Source organism: Rhagoletis pomonella, unplaced genomic scaffold, assembly GCF_013731165.1.
Source record: "Rhagoletis pomonella isolate Grant_MI unplaced genomic scaffold, Rhpom_1.0 Rhpom_scaffold_00006, whole genome shotgun sequence".
Classification (NCBI taxonomy): domain Eukaryota; kingdom Metazoa; phylum Arthropoda; class Insecta; order Diptera; family Tephritidae; genus Rhagoletis; species Rhagoletis pomonella.
In genome coordinates, this window is record NW_023458560.1 from 68,258,880 (window position 1) to 68,279,207 (window position 20,328).

The 20,328-nt window shown below is 33.7% G+C and overlaps 2 protein-coding genes across 2 annotated transcripts; both read left to right on the forward strand.

The window, feature by feature from the left end:
* Positions 1–22: 22 nt before the first annotated feature.
* LOC118741196 (magnesium transporter NIPA2) lies at positions 23–1,878 on the forward strand. Its single transcript, XM_036473076.1, has 2 exons — positions 23–475; positions 687–1,878. The coding sequence occupies exons 1-2, from the start codon at positions 184–186 to the stop codon at positions 1,541–1,543; spliced, it is 1,149 nt and encodes a 382-aa protein (XP_036328969.1). The 5' UTR covers positions 23–183; the 3' UTR covers positions 1,544–1,878.
* A 697-nt stretch (positions 1,879–2,575) lies between these two features.
* On the forward strand, positions 2,576–12,933 carry LOC118741195 (solute carrier family 12 member 9-like). Its single transcript, XM_036473075.1, has 11 exons — positions 2,576–2,656; positions 2,731–3,373; positions 6,355–6,489; positions 6,552–6,889; positions 8,433–9,314; positions 9,371–9,759; positions 9,824–10,015; positions 10,090–10,278; positions 10,352–10,448; positions 10,559–10,692; positions 11,275–12,933. Exons 2-11 carry the CDS (start codon positions 3,055–3,057, stop codon positions 11,471–11,473), a joined length of 2,874 nt encoding a protein of 957 aa, XP_036328968.1. The 5' UTR covers positions 2,576–2,656; positions 2,731–3,054; the 3' UTR covers positions 11,474–12,933.
* The last annotated feature ends 7,395 nt before the right edge of the window (positions 12,934–20,328 follow it).

Genomic DNA, 20,328 nt, shown 5'->3' on the forward strand with positions numbered 1-20,328 from the left:
ATAGCGCCATCGATAGTCTTCCAGCTCTACATTACTGTTTTGCCCATTACGAGAGTTGATGAACGAAGTGTATTGTTGAGAAGTTTCTTTAAATTCTTTCTTTTGAAGCTACTGAATTAAGGTTTGCTCTGGTCACGCCCTTTTCTAATAAATCTAAGGAAGTCAAGTAAATATCACCCGCAGATGAGTAGCGAAAGAAGTGGGGCTAATGCCATGAACGTCATGGACATGAGCAGCGGCTCCGTTAGCAATTTAGCTTCAACGAGTCCCGTGCCCTCCTTGGGCGAGCTGTATTCCCAGCTTGACTTCTATATTGGCGTAGGATTGGCAATTTGCTCATGCTTTTTTATTGGTTCGAGTTTTATAATAAAGAAGAAGGCGCTTATGCGGCTTAGTAGACAAGGAGAAATGCGCGCTGCCGCTGGCGGCTATGGTTACTTAAAAGAATGGATTTGGTGGGCAGGCTTGCTAACGAGTAAGTAAAAGAAAACTTAATAAGCGTTCCTACATACTAGTTATTTCCATTTTATATACATAGGTATTTATAAGGCGTAGATGTTTAAATTTCACTATAAATTTATTGTACACATGATTCATGATTCATGATTTTACATACATATATAAGAAATTTAATTTATATCTTGTTTAATACACCAAAATTGTTTTTTACATTCAATCGTTTGCAGTGGCTCTTGGTGAAGGCGCCAATTTCGCAGCATACGCTTTTGCGCCAGCATCTCTTGTTACTCCACTCGGTGCCCTGAGCGTAATCATATCCGCGGTGATGGCATCAAATTATTTAAATGAAAAACTCAATCTTCTGGGAAAAATCGGTTGCGTACTTTGCATTCTAGGCTCAACTATCATCGTTATACATTCACCAAAAGAGAAAGAGGTCGAAAATTTAGAGATTTTATTTGAAAAATTGCAAGATCCAGGATTCATTTTTTATGTGCTTTGCATACTTGGCTCAACAGTGTACGTAGCACTATTTATTGCACCGAGATATGGTCATTCTAATGTTGCAGTATATATTTACTTGTGCTCCGGCATTGGCTCACTGACTGTGATGTCATGCAAAGCGCTGGGATTGGCCATACGCGATACCATAAATGGTACTGGAAACGATTTTGCCACTTGGATGCCATGGTTTCTGATTTGCGTTACTGTTACTTTCATTGCTATACAAATGAATTATTTAAACAAAGCGCTGGATGTATTCAATACAGGAATTGTAACGCCCGTATATTATGTAATGTTTACATCTCTTGTCATAACAGCCTCTGCAATACTTTTCAAGGAATTTACACACATGCGTTTCGAAGATATCTTGGGAGATATTTGTGGATTTTTTGTGGTAATTTTAGCTGTATTCATGTTGAATGCTTTCAAAGATTTGGATATCACATTGAATGATGTACGTAGTATCATGCGCCCAAAAATTCAACGCATTTCACAATATGATGAAGAAGTACTTGTATCGAATGCTGCTAAAGATCGACGATACTCTTATGGATCAGGAGACTATTTCCGAAAAGCTTGACGTAAACAACGCCATCGCGTTTAAGGCATTTGTATGGTTATTACTTAATTTATTAAGGCATCAACGATCAATATAATGCCTAAATTTCCAAAACTTTCCTAGTATATTTTGTTTTTAGTCCTTAAAATTTAATAATGTATGTATGTATATAAATTTATACATACTCAATATGAATTATGTATAGTTTGTGGTTTTGTAGATGTAGTTTAAGCAACAAGTGTCTTTCGAAAATAGTGTCAGCTATAAAAAAGTCCTCTAATTACGCAGAATTTGGAAAATTTTAGGGTTATGCCATAACGAACTAAGTAAATAAAGCTTTTGCATATATAAAATCATTTACTATTTTTTCAATAATTTCTAGGAATAGCAAAAATTAGCAGAAGACTAATAATAATAATACATATTCTATTCAAATAGGATTTTCCTTCGGTCAACCAAGTAAGTCAAAAAAACAATTGAATCAGTTCAAATTCAGAGGTCTGGATAGATGCAGGAAGCTAAAAGTTACTTCAAGGTCTCGTTACAATTTCGAACATTTATTCTCTGCTTGCAGCTTACGTAATTGTAAGCTTAACTTAGGGTTTACACCGGACAATACTGTCATGACAATGAAGATATACGTATTAGTTGTCAAAATTGTTCCAATGGAAAAGTATGCATGGAGTTTAAACGGCCTTTCAACTAATCGCTTTCAATGAAGTTGGTCGGCTGCATACTTTCGTTCAACTTTTGGTTCAACTAATCGCCTGTGAAAGTTGAATCATGTAAATTCCCTATAAGTAAGCGACCAACGCAACATTGTTAAATTGCTCAAAAATTCACCACATTCCTGTTGGCTCTTCTAAAAAATTTTTACAGTGTTAAAAAATTTATATTGCAAAAAAATTAAATATGGCAACGCAACAATTTTGTTTTGACTTATTTTTTATCCACCGTTTATTTTGCGCAATTTTTCTTCATTTATTTACACTTCGTTCTTTGTATCCCCACTTGCTCCCAATTTGACAGCTGATGATTCAGTTTAGTTTTCCGCCTTGGTCCAGTTTGTGGTTTTTGTAGATTTCGTAGCGAATCCAAGAGATAATTCAAAAGATTCCCATCAATTCCTATCAAGTGGGAGTGAATATTATAAGCTTTAGAAACTAAACAACTGATGACTGTTTAACGTGAATATTTTGTGTTCCTAGCAAGAAGAATCGTATACTCGCTTTCACCAGCTGGAAAAAGGGCATACAACCTGATATACATACATATGATTGCTGTGTGTGCAGCCGTGCGAAACTATAGCTTTTGGTGGACTCAATACAAGCAGAATACTTCACTTCTATTTACTACGTTCGTGGGCAGTTAAGTACTAATCTCGCGGGTGTACATACATATATAGAAAAAGTTTGTGAAACCTTTCACAACAGACCAAAGTTGGTATATTTTTTGTGGGCGTTTGTGTGAGTGAATAACACAAATTGTCGCGTTTAACTGCCCACGTATCCACCGCCGCTGGCACAATTGAGATGATCCAGCAACCAGAGGAAAGACGCAATGGCGGCGGTGATGTTCCCAACGATGAGATGGCACCGATTGCCTCGCATCGCAGTGGTGGGGCTTCCTCAATGTTTCGTTCGTTTGGCTCATTGTTTGGAGCGAATAGCAATCACATAGGCAGCGGCGGCGGCGGCGGCATACATTCGCCCTCAAATGCAGGCGACCATGGTTACGTTGAGTTCGGTATGCAGGATCCGGATAGAAGCGGTCGTACTCTAGGGACTTTTGCTGGCGTATTCAGCCCAGTAGCGTTGTCAATGTTCAGCGCTTTAGTCTTTATTCGTGTGGGTAAGTATTTGTTATTTGCTCATGATTATTTATTCATGCCCATACAAATTATACATACATATATGTATGTAGTTATACATATGTTTGTACATACAAACGCAACCAAACGAACTAGATCTGCTATAATAAGCAGTGGGTGCGGGTGTCGATGGCTAATTAGCATCTTGAAATTATTAACATATAAATAAATAAGTATTTATTTAAATACATATGTATGTACTTAGGCGTAGAAATATATTTGCATACACCCAGCTAGCAAAATTGCCAGAAATCTGTTCGATATCTGTCAGACTCGTCGGCAGAAAAGTCTGAAATCTATGATTTCTGGCCGATATCGATCAGAGAAGCGTATGGAGAGGAAGTCTAACCGACACGTCGTGGGAAATTCTGGCTTAATTACCGACGATTCTGACGGATATCTAACAGATGTCTGACCAAAAAATCCTGGGAAATAAGAATAATCAGACGTGTCTGCCCGAAATCGGACATAATTCGATCAAACATATCGGATAAGGAAATACATAAAATTCTCTAGACACTTCGCCCAGAATAGTCAACTTTTTATTGAGACATTTGTGCGACTTGTCTGATATCAGAAATTGTCTGGAAAATGTGCTAGCTGGGTACCTACATATGTACATATGTACATAGGGTGGTCCTTAAAAAAATCAAATGAACGATAATCGGCAATACCACTGTGACAGATAATAATCATAATAATTGGCCGAGCGCCTTGATATTGTCACACAAAGGGAATAAACCTACAGCTTTACGCCGACTCCGAACGGCGATTATATTTTTATGAGAAGCTGTTTTTCATGGCAGAAATACACTCGGAGGTTTGCCATTGCCTGCCGAAGGGCGACCGCTGTTAAGAAAAAAACCTTTTTTCTAAATTTTTTGCGCCTAACCGACTTCAATCGGGACCAAAATATTAATGTGAAATCTTCGACCATACTAGCATTGACGTAGCGGCTGAGGCTTAGGAAATCTGATATAAAAATTTGCTTCCTACATTTAAGGACCACCCTAATGTGCATAGTTATATGTAAATAACTATTGCAATTAAGTGATATGCGATAATGTAGTTAAATATGTATGTACATATATTGTTGCAGCTGTGTAGCTATAATTTATAGTGTTATACACTTACTTATACATACATACATATATGTATGTAGTGTTAAATTATTTCTTGCAAATTAAAAATCATGCATTAAAAAGTAAATTTGCGAAGGGAAGTGCCACTGCTTACCACTACACCACAGCGCCCGTATACATACATAGATATCAATATATACTTGCTAAGTGGTTTTAGCTGGTTTGTTTTTTTTTGTCGATTTTCTATAGGCTTTGGACATTTCCATTTTTGTATAATTATAACAATTGGCATCCAAAGTTGTGAAAAAAGAGATTAATAACTTTTTAACTATTGCGGCAATGATACCTAGGAAGTAATTTTTTTTGTATGTGAAATTCTTTTTCGCTTTTGAGAACAGCAGTGGCCAAGGTACATTGAACAGGTAGTATCAGTAGAGCAGCTGATTTGATTTATTTTCAAATTATTTGGTCTCGAAAATGTCAAATATTTTTAATTTTTTCTCACAAAAATTCTGAATTGTTAAAATCCATTTGCATGTGAAACCTTTTTCCATACAAAACAAGCGATTGAATAGCAGCTTTTGGAACGTTCGCCCAACTCAGCAGCACGACCGCTGATTACTGGGCCTTGCAAAGGATGGATCAATGCTTCGAGAAGCAAACAAATTTACTAGGAAAGAAAGTTGCATAAATTTTTATTTTTTCCAATTTCAATTTTTTATTTTTTATAATTTTTTGTATTTCACATGGCACGCTTTGATTTAGAAGAAAAAATTCAGAACAGTTTTTGACACTTTCGATACCAGAAGCAACAACAAAATACACGCAAATGTTGTTTTTGCTCTACTGATACCTGTTTAATGTACCTTGGCAGTGGCCGAAAATTGCCGCTACAACCACAACAACAAAATTGCTGCGATACAATTAGTCTGCTCCTTTGAACTTCGGACTAAAACCTGTGGAACTGTCAAACTACAATTTTACGCTCTCAAATGAGAGTAAAAGGAGAACAGATGCAGAAGTCCATAGGAACGCAAACAGCACTATTTCCTGTAAAAACGTCAGACGGTTTGTTTACATGTCATTGGTACTACACTGATTTGGCTAAAATATCACTAAATAATTATTAAAATCTATACATATTCAAATATTTCTTTGTTTACTTCCATTTTTTCACAAATATAAGGTTCTTTGCTTTGACCGCTTTCTGTTTTTGTTTGCACATGCAAATCAGCTGATCGTTTGACACTTTTCATGAACTTACAGGAAAAAAAAACTCCGGACTAAATCCTGTAACTTTTGACTGGGAACAGTCGCTCCGTTACTCTCTCAAAAGTGTTCCCACTTACAGGTTTTATGTCAATAGGAACGACTTCCTGTAAGTTCTGACTAAATCCTGTAAACCGGACTGCTATTGGAACAGACTAATTATTTTATTATGTTAAAAATGTAAAGGGTATGTAGCTAAATCCTTTCTATTTAGTAAACTATAATTACAATAACAAAATTGGAGATTGCATTGTTTTTCATACATAAATCAAACTAAAACCTTAAATAAGAAACTAACTATTTTGGGAGACATTTACTTATATTTTTGTATTATTTTGTCAGTCGCGAAAAATCATAGCATATCTACATACTAGTTCCTTTCACTTAAGACCTTCAAAAAGTCTTTAGCCTGGCATAATTACAAATTTCCGTTCTGTGAATCACTTTTGTATTTTTTAAGTATGTAGTCTATGTATGTTCTTCTTTGCTTAGTCAAAAGTTATCAATATTTCGTATTAGTTACGGAAAGTCGCTACTTCTTTGATTTATCGTGTGTAATACATACATATCTACATAGATACTTATGTATATTTATTCATACATATTTTTAGGTTTTATTGTCGGCAACGCTGGTCTTTATGTGACGCTTCTTCAATTCCTTATCGCCTATTTAATACTCCTGTTTACCGTTGCGTCTGTATGCGCAATCTCTACCAATGGTGCCGTGGAAGGTGGTGGCGTTTATTGTAAGTAATGCATCATATTTTCATATAGATAATTTTACTAATTGTCTACATTACATTTGCAGTCATGATAAGCCGTACGCTAGGCCTAGAATTTGGCGGTTCGATTGGTACACTTTTCTTTTTGGCTAATGTCGTCGGTTGTGCTATGGCTATATCTGGTTGTACTGAGGGTGTAATGGAGAACTTTGGCCCTGGTGGCTATTTCACCGAAGGTGGTGACTCACTACCCGATGGCACTTGGTGGCGCTTCCTCTTTTCAACGCTAATAAATACAGCCATGTTAGTGGTGTGTTTGATTGGTGCCGCACTCTTTGCTAAGACATCGGTATTAATTTTGGGTATTGTCACAGTATGCTTGATGGCCACGTATATAAGCTTCTTGGCCGAAGGTCCGAAAGAGGTAATTGCGTCATATTGATTTTATTTAAACAAAAATTATGATTACATACGACATACATACATACACATTTTTAAGCATTTTAAAACTTATAAGAAGCTTATTTAGCTATGCAACTATTTAGTTACTCTACTCCCAAGATGTATGTATTTGGGTGGTCCAAAAATACATGTGAAAAAGTAAAGTGGGAATTTTTATGCTCTCACCCCCTAGGATTGTTCTTTTTTTCCATATAAAATACATGAAAAACTTTGAGCGGTTTGAGCGACCCCTAAATATATTTTGATTTCAAAATAAAAAAATTGGGGTATATTTTTTTCAATATGTAACAGAGCATTAAAATTCCGACTACTTTTTTCCGGACCACCCTAATGTATATACATAAATGAAGTAACGAAAATATCTCTGGTTTGAAACTGGTTTAGACTAAAAATTAAAGGGGTTCCTGTTAAGTTTTTCAAGTATTAAATTAATCAGGCTCTCGGGGAAATATGCAACTGGGCAGTACGCTTCGTGAATAAAAGAAATTTCAAAATTTGCTTTCAAATGACGGGGTTTTCGGGGTAATTTGATCACAATCTTCGGGGTTTTTTCGTTATAAATATTTTACAAATGACTCGTTATGTTTTTGAGAATCCGATTGGATTTTTTGTGCCTTTGCGGGACATTTCGGATTTTTTTTTTTTGGAATATTTAGGTATTTTCTGCGGAAAGTTTATAGAGTATATTTTTTGGTTACTTAGTTTTCGGGTCCTTCGAGCGTTATTTTTCGGATCATTCAAGATGTTTTAGGGATTTTTCGAGACCATTCGGAGTTTTAACGCAACTTTTTTTCGGGACGAATTCGAAATTCTTCGTGTTTTGTTTTTTTTGCGGGATTTTTTGTAGCTTTCCAGTATTTTACGGACATTTGAGGATTTTTTCTTGACCTTTCGGAATCTTTCCGTAAAATATTGAAATGTATTGATCAAAGTATAACAATAGTTTATGCAGTTAGGCATTCGTAAAAAACGAAGTGGAATTTTGAATCCGAAATAATCGCGCATTCACGAAAAAATCTCAAGTACCTTAAAAATCAGGAAAATACTCCAAAATTTCCACAAAAAAATTGAACGCGAATAATCTCGAAAAGTCTGGAAAAAATCTGTAAAATTTCCGCAATACGAGTATCTTAGAAACTTCAACATCCAAACAAAATCCAAATTTTCCGAAAAAAAACGAAAGATTCCTAAAAAGTTCGACTTTCTATTAATTTTAAATTTTTTCGAAATGTTTCGTGTTTTTTTTGGGGGGTTTTTCGAAATTTTTCTATATTTTTCAGATTTGTTGGCTTTGCCGAGTTTTATTTTCGGGATATTTTGAGCTTTTTTCGGTATTTATTATATTATTCTTCGGCATCTTTGGGAATTATTTTTATAAATCTTCTTTCTTTTCCGACTTCTTGAGGATTTTTTCGCGAGTTTTCTGTTTCAAAAATACATTTAAATTTGAACTTCTCTTTGTATGAATGCCTAAAATTCCAATTAATATTACGTAATTCTTTCAGATTGACGTTCCGAAGGAAAACACCATCTTCAACGAAACCAAACTCAATTACACCGGTTTAAATGCACACACCTTAATGGATAATCTTTATCCGCACTATGCTAAAGATTACACTTCGAATGGTAAAATGGTTGATTTCGCCACCACATTCGGTGTTTTATTTGCTGGCGTGACTGGCATTATGGCTGGTGCAAATATGTCTGGCGAACTGAAAAGCCCTTCAAGAAGTATTCCAACCGGCACATTATCGGCTGTGAGCTTCACATTCGTCTCCTATATTTTACTTTCATTTTTGATGGCTTTAACCACACCAGCAGTTATAATGCAAAATAACTATCTCTTCCTTATGCCGGTTAATTTTTGGCCACCATTCACAGCGATTGGTATACTAACCGCCACTTTTTCAACTGGACTCAGCAATCTTATTGGCTCTAGTCGTATTTTGGAAGCTCTATCAAAGGATCAAGTGTTTGGCTCTCTTTTGAAATTCGTATTACGCGGCACATGGAAGGGCAATCCCGTTGCAGCGGTGTTCACTAGTTGGATACTCGTCGAATGTATACTCTTAATTGGTTCCTTGAATGCAATTGCGCAGGTTAATTCAGTATTGTTTATGCTTTCTTATTTGGCTACAAATTTGGCTTGTCTGGGCATCGAATTGACTGGTGCGCCAAATTTCCGTCCACTCTTTAAGTATTTCACTTGGCACACCTGCCTAATCGGTTTGCTAGGTACACTCATCATGATGTTTGTGATAAATCCGATTTATGCATCATCCAGTATTATATTGTGTTTAATTTTGGTCATCGCGTTGCATCTGTTCTCACCAGCTTCGCAGGGTACCCAATGGGGTTCGATCTCACAAGCGTTGATGTTCCATCAGGTGAGCGTGGATATTTTGATTTTCATTTAAATTTCATTTCATTAATTTCTTTACAGGTACGTAAGTACTTGTTGATGTTGGATTCACGCAAGGATCATGTAAAATTCTGGCGTCCACAAATGCTATTGTTAGTATCATCGCCGCGTTCCTGCTGTCCACTTGTAGATTTTGTCAATGATATGAAAAAAGGTGGGCTGTATGTGATTGGCCACGTGAAGGTGGGTGACTACACGGCCTTCGTAGACCCCACCATTGAGGAAAACAAATATTGGCTATCATTCTTGGATCATATGCGAGTGAAGGCGTTTGCTGAAGTGACACTGGCCCAGTCTATACGCGAAGGTGTGCAACATTTGATACGTCTATCCGGTATTGGTGCAATGAAACCGAACACTATAATTTTGGGATTCTACGATAGTGAAGCACCAAAGGATTTCTTTGAGGCGTGAGTGCTATATAATAATGTACACACATACGTTTCTTAATTTATTAACGGCACATTTATTCAGCGGCACTTCACCTTATAAAACCGATGGCTTTAATCACGGCGAAATTCAAAACTTTCCCATACGTCGTGATGGCGAAGAAAAACAAATTGATGTCACTGAATATGTGGCTATTATGTGCGATGTGCTCCGCATGAAGAAAAATTTGTGTCTGTGTCGACACTTTCATCGCCTGGATAAGAATTTCATTGCAAAGTAAGCGCGCGTCAGCAAAGTTTTTTTTTTGTTAAACCAATGTTTAATGCTAAATATTTATTGTTTATTGATAGAAGCAAACATTTGAGATATATAGACGTTTGGCCAATCAACGTTTTCAATCCCAATCCAAATAATCCTTTCGATGTAGTCTCTCTATTTATGATGCAATTGGCAGTAATAATCAACATGCTTGCTAAATGGAAGCACTTGCGTTTACGCGTTTTTCTGTGCGAATCAAACAATACAAATACGGAATTAAGGTGCTTTAGAATTAATTGAATCTGTCTGCTATTTATTTTCTACTTATATTTATAAACAAATTTTCGGTTACAGTTCTTTCGATACACAAATGCCACAGCTGGATATATTCGCTAGAATGAGACTGGAGCAATCTTTGAAGAATTTACGTATTGAAGCGGATATCATAGAGGTAGGGTAGACAAAATTTATTAATATGCAGCCGTTAATTCTTACTTGCAATTGTAATATATGTGAAATACACTCGATAATAAATTCATTTCCTCTTTATTTGTTTTGTAGATTCAAGAATGGAACCGTGATTCTGAATTCACAAGCCATTCTCGCATACTCAAACAATTTACAAGCCAAGCTGAGGATGTCAACGAATTAATTACGGAGGAAAATCTCAATCGCTCGCTGCTTTATATGCAAAGGTTAGTAAAACTAATTATTGCAGTTATTTTCCTTTATTTTAAGATTTAGATTAAGATGAACATTTACATATAGACCGAAGAGGCGAGATTCGGAGCTTAGCTGAAATAAGGTAGCATCTGTGATGTCCATAACAAAAGCGTATTGAAACGAAAAACTTTCCAAATGAAAATGTGTTTAAAGTAAATAAAAGTTCGCTTTTCGCCAATTCGCTTGTGATTCAGTTTGAAACAAATATGTTAGGGTTTATTTTTTTCTCAGTGCATATTCTGGCAACACTTACCTTGTCTTATTCCCCAAGAAATTCTGAGCTATGTACTTTTCTGAAACTTAGACTAGCTGCTTTTTAGTGATCACCCATTTTTGTGATACATTTTTTATTGTTTCGATAAACATAACAAAACATATCAATTGCTTTTTTATTGCACTCGTGATTGCTAGAGTGACTTATTGTAGTACATAATATACTCTCCACAGGACACTAAGATACTTTTTGGACGTTCCTGCAACTATTCGAAACAAAGCCTATACCTAATAAAAAAAAAAAACACTGATTATACTCATATTCTTGAATACTTTTCCAGAGTCAACCAAATAATACGTGAACGCTCCGACCAGACCGCTGTTTCCTTTATATATTTGGCTGCACCACCGCTAATCGACACACCGGATTTCACAGAGCGCAGTGCACGTTACATAGAGCTACTAACCGAGTTGACTGCTGAGTTGCCACCCACTATTCTGGTACATGGCATAAGCACAGTTACTTCGACAACGCTGTAAGTTCCAGAGATTCCATTAAACTGTAAACTGTTTTATATCGATCCTTAATGTATGGTTCAAGTAAGTCTATTGCGTATGTGAGACATTGCCGAAAAAAAGAAAGAAAACTTCCTATATATAGTATGTATTAAATGCTGAATATAATACTTACATAATTATTTAAGTTTTGTTGTTTAACTTTATTTGCATGTTTTCGTTAAACGTATTTGAATTCAGCATATGTATGCAGTTCAAAAAAAAATAATAATTTGCGAAAGTAGTTGATCATCGCACACCTTTCTTAGCTGAAAATGGTTTTATTAAAAGAGGAAGTCTTTATTTTAAAATTAAGGAGAAATTCGTAATAAATAGTTAAATGAATGAATAAAATGTAGCATAGGCTTACATTTACAAAATTATTTTTATGTGCATTAAATTTTTTTTGGTCTAAAATATCCGTACTAGGGTGGTGCTTAGAATATCAACAAAATTGGGCACACCTTTATTTTGTTCTACGTACGAAATAAAGACATTCACAAAAATTTCAAATTTTTAAAATAAATATTTTTTTTTTTAATAGCAAAAATTTTACAAAATGTTGCATTTAACCAGCTATAACCCAGCGAGTTCATGAATTTTTATGAATAAGCTTCAATAATATGTCTTACTAATTAGATTTCAATTCAAAATATTGTCGAAATTTCGCGATAAAAAAAATATTAGTTACTTAAAAATTTTTTTAACAGTTTGAAGTTTTCGCGAAAGTCTTTATTTTGTACGTAACTAGAACAAAATTAAAGGGTGCCCCACACAAAATTTAAAAGTTGATATCTTAACCCTTTCAGTGCAAAATATTAACTGTTGCAAATAAAAATCTTAAAATTTGTATACCGGCTAATTTTGGGTCGTTGATTTCAAAAATACACTCAAAACTTGTATAAAGCTTTTAGTTTTACCGTTATCCAGCGTCCATTATATTGGAAAGTGCTTTTAAAAACTGTTAGTTTTACCGTTATTCAGGGTCCTTTATGTTGAACAGAGATATCCTAGGTTTGTAAAATCTCACTTATTTTTATTTTTTTCTTTCGCGAAATATATTTCAAAAATAATGAATTTTTTTTCGAATCTCACTTCCATCAAAAACTTTTGCCAATATATTACCCTGTTTCCTATCGACTTTTCTGACATACTTTTATTTTTTTGTGAAGAAAAACGGTCATCTGTATTCAGGAAATACAATTAAATAAGCGTGGTAAAAAATTATGATATAGATAATTTTCTCAAAACAACTTTTCTTTTAACAACAAGAGAGCTCTTATTTACGAAAAAAAGCTTTAAGCACAAAAAGGTTTGTCCAATATATTGGACGCTTGTACTGAAAGCTTTAAAGACTACCCTAATCTACACGTCCTTATTCAGAGAGGTCCTTTAGAGAGTTTAGGGCCAGCGTTAGTGAAACGAAATGTATTTATAATCTTTAAGGAACTCCCATATTTCTTTGTTTGAAATTAATTTTCATTTAAATTGTATTATAATTACAATAATATGCAATCTTGAATATATTTTCTGAATCAAACTACATACAATGTAAAAAAATTTTTGATATAAAATGCTAAAAATCATGTTTTTTATTTTATTCGAAATTATTACGCCTCTGAGATCGTGAAAAACTACATATCATAGTAGCTACTTGTTCGGGAACACAGCAATGCAATGCCACAGTTACATTTCCATGAAATATGTTGTACTATGCAGCTGTGAAGTAAAAGAGACTGAAACTTTGCATTGATGCATTTCCGTGCAAGGGTTGTTTGAAAACGACTTGCATATGCGTACGTACCATTTATTGAATACAAACATACTTACAATTTAGGGGCGTCCTTATTTTTAATTTTCGCATTTAAAAAATTTTCTAATTCCAAGTTATTCTGAAAAAAATTTGTTGCGACACTTAAAAAAAGCTAAAATAAAAAAAAAAATTATGAAATATAAAGAGGACCCTAATACCATACCTTTTATGTGAGATAACTTTTAAAAATCTCTAAAACTAGTTATGCATATTTTAACATGACACCTAATTTATTAGGGCAATTCATCTAAATGCGTAATGCTTCGTAACCACGCAAACCACATAAACTTGTTTAATTTTGTACTGACAACCGGTTTATTTACGAGTTTTACGCGTTTACAAGGCATTTAGAGGCGTTTAGATGAATACCAATATTATTTGCATTTCGGCACACATTTCTCAAATACATATGTACATACATACTAGGATAGGCCTTAAAACGTCAACATCCAAATTTTGTATGGGGCAGTCCTTTATTTTGTTTTACGTGCAACTACATAAAATTTCAAAATTATAAAAAAATTTCTGGGGTAGCTATCAGGGTTTGAAAAACTAAATTTAAAAAAATTCGACTCAACTATGACTTGAAACATGATAAATTTTACATATTATTTAAACTTATTCATAATAAGTATATAAACTCAGCTCGCTGTGTTTTGTCAAATTTTTACAATCTAAAAGAACAATATCTATTTTTTCAAACCGTGGTAGGGACCCAACTTACAATGTTGTTTGTTTTTGAAAATTTTGAAATTTTCTTGGATATATTTATATTGTACGTAGAACAAAATAAGTTGATGAAGTTGATTTTTTAAGGACCATCCTAATACATGTTCATGTCATCCAATACGAGTATACATATGAATAACGTGAAGCACATTGAGCTAAAAGTCTAACTAAATTTATGTGTGTAACTAAATTTAATTAAATGTGATTTTTACGTGAAAAAGTGGAGAGCTGCTAAAGGCTATAACCATATTATAGTTTTATTGAAAAAAAAAAAAAAAAAACAAAAAAAAAAACACTAAAATTAGTTTATTAAAATTTTACACTTTTAGTATATAGTATACGCATATTTATATACACACACATGTATAAACAAATACTTATTTTGCTTTTAATTTAAGGAAATTATATTTATTTGTAAAGCGAACCACATTTTCGCTATAAACAACTATTTGTAAACCAATCAAATATTGAAAGTTTTTAAATAAAAAAAAAAAAATAAACTCACAAACTGCTTCTTTAATATTTTTTTGTTTACTTTCAGCTGATAGCGAATCCTAAAGCACTCTATTCAAAATACTCGAAAAGTTCCATATTTAATCAAAGCAATTTATAAGTAATAAGCGCTTAAACTTACATAATGTCTTAATATTGGCGTCCACGCTCAGCACTTCATTTAGGAAAATATCCCGATCAAGTAACAAGCGAAAGCGTATTAATTTTTAGAAAGCAATTGCCGCAATTGATATGTATATTCTATCCAGGAATGTTCCATACTTCCTCTCCGAAAAATAAGTAGTAGCCCATTGTGAATGACCTCTGCGAGTGAGTGCCAAGAGTTGGCACATTCCTCTTGATTACCGCGAGCAAGAATGATCAATTGTAGTTGTTCCCAACCTTTTTCAACCGGCGACCCACCGTATTCTTATCGTAATACCTCCACGGCCCATCGGTTAATGGTGGAGTAAAAAATTACCATAAATAATTTACCATTAAATATTGAAAATATGTACAAATATATGCAACAGACTGGCCCTTAAAAATTAATTTCAAACCTCCGGACAAAAAAAGTTTCCTTTTAGCCTTAATGCTTCCAATATAAAATATGGTGGCGATCGGATAAGATTTAGTTGGTGCGCACAGCCGGTAAAGTATGAAAGTACGTGTAATGTAGAAAAAATAGGTTATTTTTTTCCCAGCCACATTAAACGAAAGTTTTCCAATTAGTTGACATAATGCCTGATTTTCATTAAAATGACCTGTATAGAAAGCTATCAATGTCCAAAATGAGTTTAATAAAGTTGGAGGGGGTGGTCGTGTGTATAATTAATATAAACTTGAAAAGAAAACTTATTGCCAAAATACTTATTCAAGGATGTTCAAGAATAAAATTTTAAAAGGACTTTTTCAGTACCTATTCGTTCTTATACTCAAAAAAATTTTACCTTTTTAATTCTACAGAATTTTCTCTTTTATATGATACCCACATTGTTATCCTACATTGCACTGCGTTTTTTAAATAATTGTTTGAATAAATCATAAGAATAAAATAGTGGGACTGCACTCTAAAAAATCTGTTTAAAAATACGACTAAAAAATTTTTTGGTACATCTACACGATGAATATGTACTTTTCTCATTTACACATTTGCGTGTGTAAAAGACCTTTTTTTAGCGGCTTTACACAATTCTAAAGGTGAAATCAAACATCAGATGTGTATTTTGTAGCTTGTACACAATTTCGTAGTAAATTTACGCACATCACAGCAGCTATATTACACTCTAAAAAGTCCGAAATTTGAACAAACTATTCGTTGAATAATCGAGCATGTAATTTCGCGAATAATAAGGTAGGAAATCAGTAACCTACCTTTTAGCTAGGAAATCTACACAATTTTTGTTTAGAGTGTGTTTCAATTGAACTAACACGACAATGTCAGGATTGAATGAAGATGTTTTTAAACTCACATTTTTCTTATCTTTTCTGATGGTTTATTCAATAGTTTCTAGCAATTTAAGATCGATTCGCGAACCACCTGTAACCTTTCCCCGACCCCTTGTGTGGGTCGCGACCCACCGGTTGGGAACTGATGATCTATTGTAACAAACCTCTATTTGGTTACCGGTCTTCTTTAATTCAAGTATTGCTAAGCAACTTCGCGAGGTACACAGATTAGAAAAAATTAACAATTTTTATTAAAATTTCAACTTTATAATCTGATTTTCTAGAATTTTTTTAAGTATGCATTTGGTGGTAGCCCATTAAATTTTAGTGCACTAAAGTTTTAATCAGCTGCAAAATCGCATTGATTTTTAATATTTTTTTGCTGATGGCTTTTGCGTTTTTTTTTCATTTAACAAGTGCAATTTATAAAAACTCGCGTTGCTTTTTTTAATTTTCTTTGCAAACGAAATTCATGCTTATATCGATAAAAGTGCAAAAATCCGACACCAAAGAAAAAATCCCAAAAATCAACACGATTTTGCAGCCGCTTAAAGTATGCTCTTTATTGTACTAAAATTTAATGGGCTACCATCTGTAATCTTTAGATTAAATGGTTGAAATTTTAATGAAAATTTGTTAAAATTTTCTCAGTTCTGTATAAAGTTTGAAAGTTTGATTTATGTATATGGTTTTGGTTAAAGTATGGACCATATTTTAAAATTTTAACTTTAAAAACCTAGAAAATATTTTACAAAAATCACCGTATACTCATTTCTGCTCTCCACTGTATGTTCTGCTCGTAACACAACCTGCACTGGTCGGAGTGAGCAACTCCCAGGTATGACAAGTGAGCCACACGAGCCAGTAAGAAAGCCTGTAATCACAACTCAAGACGACGAATCGTTCCTCGACATGACATTGCGAGCTCTCCTACATCGGCTCAAAAAACCGCCTATTCGGCCGGCGAAAACATCGAATTACATTATAGGTCATCCATGAGTACAGTTCTAATTTGGCACCCAATGACTTTTTTTTTGTTTCCCGAACATTAAAAATTAACTGCGTGATCAGCGATTTTTGACGCCAGAAGGAATAATTGATATTTTTTAAACGGATATGCTTTAGATCGAAAATTAAGAGTTAAAATTTGACGTATGCATTTTTCGCTCAAAAATAACACCTAAAATTTGACTTTCATAATTCTTATTATGACTTATGACTAAGTCAGACTTAGCATATGCATGGTTTGGAGGCGTCGAAATGAAAGTTAACTTTTGGCTTTTATTTTTTCCTTAACAAATAACAGTTTTATTTGACTTGTATTACTTTACTAGCGATCTTCATATTGTTTTATTGCATCGCTTATTTGCTTATCATAGCACTAACGACTTACATCTTGTTTATACGTGGCAATAAAATGTTTCTAACTTAAACAATAAGATGAAAAAATACAAATCAAATTTTAACTTTTATTTTTGATCGAACAAATAAAAGTCACATTTTAACTTTTACTTCTGATCGAAAAATAACTTTAACTTCGGAAATAAAAAATTAAAGTGATATTTTAACTGTTAATAAAATTTTAATAGTTATTTTGATAAAAAAAAAATACTGAAAAAAATAACGATAAATTGTTGACTTTTTGAAAAAAATATTCCTTAGCTAACAAGCGTCACACTGCTATATTCAAGTATTATATGGACAGATTTTTTCCGTCTGACTTCTTGAATTGAAATTTCGAAAATATCTGTTATATTCGACCCCTGTTTAAAACACATTTTTTGAAGATAACACTCACAAAATTTATTTACGAATTTCTTCGATATGATGGACCTGCTTCGGCTTTTTCTAGTAAAAACCCGGCTATGTGCTCTCTATTGGCGCTAAGTAGCTTTCATCTTCTTCTTTAAAAGTTGCAATATCTTTCTTTCGAAAACAAATGACTTGTGTTTTTTTTTTTTTTTGATTTACCGGTCTCAGCTACCGCACCACGCTGCTCAGCCTGACAGCCTGAGGACTTAAAATGCCCATCAGCACACAGTGGTTCAAAACTGGCATTTGGTGTTCACAATTCACTGGAGCCTTAATTTTTCACTCAATTTGAAAGATTGGGTGCGCGTGCCAGTGATTTTTCGATCTTTTCCAGCACTCAGCGCCCGAGAAAGTATGCAAACCTAATAGCTATCAAACAAAAGAAATACTTTTTTCTGAAAGTTGTTCTCTGATCTTCGACTCCTTTTTTTTTGTTTTACGCACTTTATTTACGATAAGAGCTATCCACGCAAAATCAGCCGTACAAAAGTCTGCTATAAATATTTACAGCAGTTTACAACCTTTTAACACGTACCTTTTCTTCTCTGATTAAACGCTTATTAAGATAAGACCAAAAGTCATAAATGTCATGAATCTATGCCATTGCATCCTTTTGTTGCTCCTTTACCATCATAACTACGCTGTGCGTCGTACTCGAGTGTATCGCAAATAGACATCATTAAGACGCTCTACCGAATGCTACCTTTTTCTCACATACATACATACATACATCCAAGCACAATTTACGAGTACCTTTCAATGTCTCTGAAGTGCCACTGCAAACGGATTTGTTTCATCTTTTTGTTTATTTTTGCCTCTGATTGTCCTTTGACCATTTGTCGTTATCCTTTGTGGCCGCTCATGTTTCCCTTTCTGAAAATGACAATAAATTCACGTAAATGTGACAATTAGGTGCCATAATGAGTTTATCACTCTGTGCGCTCAGACGACAGTTATGTGCGACTATTGATTGGACATAGACACCTAACGGATGTGCCACAAGGATTCGTTGTTGTTTTCATTTTGGAATGCGCTAAAATGTTAGTTTTGTCGTGTGATGGCGTTAGTATCGATTAGAAAGAGGGCAAATAGGACTACGGAAAAAAATTTCGAAGTGTTTTGATAAGTAAAACTTAATTGAAAATTACCAACTCCGCTGATTAATTCCTGGAAAGGTGTTTAAATGTCTGCCTAGGGCTTATGGGTTTATGAAGCGGACAGTCCGAGAACACACAGTGGTTTGAAACTGGCATTTACTGTTCATATTCCTCCACAGCCATCATGCCGCAGCCATCATGCCACAGCCATCATGTTGATTCCTACTAACGTACAAGAAAAATGTTCACTAAAATTAAATAAATGATAAAGTATAATAAAGTAGAAGTTTCAATTAGCTAAGAACGCGCGTTGATTTTTAATATTTTTTTTCTTCCTGCTCGCAATTGTTTTTTATATGGAAAGTCTAGATCTGTCAGCCAAAAAGTGATTAAAAATCAACGCGAGTTCTTAGCCATTTGAAACTTGCGCTTTAAAAATTGAATTGTTCTAAAAAATAAAAAAAAAGTTTAATTTTGATAAATTTTTTTTATAAAATTAAATTTTTTCGCTTTGGAGGTACCCTAGTTTTTATTATGTAACATTTAATAACTGGAACAAGGGAATCGATTTTCTTCAAAATTGCTCTTTGCTCAGCACTTTGTACTAAAAAATAAATTATGAACAAATAAATATTAAAACATCGGGCCCAACAGGTCTCCTTTAAGTTTGGTAAGCTTTGATAAAAAAAAAAAAAAATTGGGTTGAAAAATTAAGATTTGAAGGATTATGAACAGCAAATTCCAATTTAAAACCACTACGGAACAGGCTCGGTGGCTATACGTGCGTACTTCATCAAATGATACTACGTCGAAGAGATTCCAATTCTAATTTGAATCGCTACCGTTGACAAGGTAAGTGAGTAGGGTGAGTTATACCTTATTGGTTTTTATGTTTTGTTTTACAAATAAAACCTTTACAGGGCAATTCTTGCAACTGTTCTTCAACTCACCACAGCCTTTCGAAAGGCAAAAGTCTTTCGTAAGACAATTGTCCAACTATCTTGAATACTCTTTTCTGTCTTTCGAAAGGCTCATTGGAAGATCTGCTAAACAGGAGGTCTTAGGCGTTATTCTGTTTGTCATTTAGCGATAAGTTTTCTAAATGAAACTAAAAAAAGAAAAAAATTTAATTAAAAAAAGTGAAAAAATAAAGAGGTTTCTAAAAATGAATACAAAAATCTTTTTTAAACAATAAAATCTAAAAATTAGGAGAAAAGTATGTAAATTAAAAACAGAAAAGAAAATTACATAAAAAAATAAATAAGCTCGTAATAATTGAATGAATAAAAAATATTTTTTATTTTAAAACACTAAAATATAAAAATAAAACGAAATTAGTTTTGAAAGAGAAAAATAAAATAAAATTAAATTAAAAAATTTACAAAATTAAATAAAAATAAAAAATATATTTCTTTTTAAACGAAAGAGTATAAATATTGAAAGAAAAT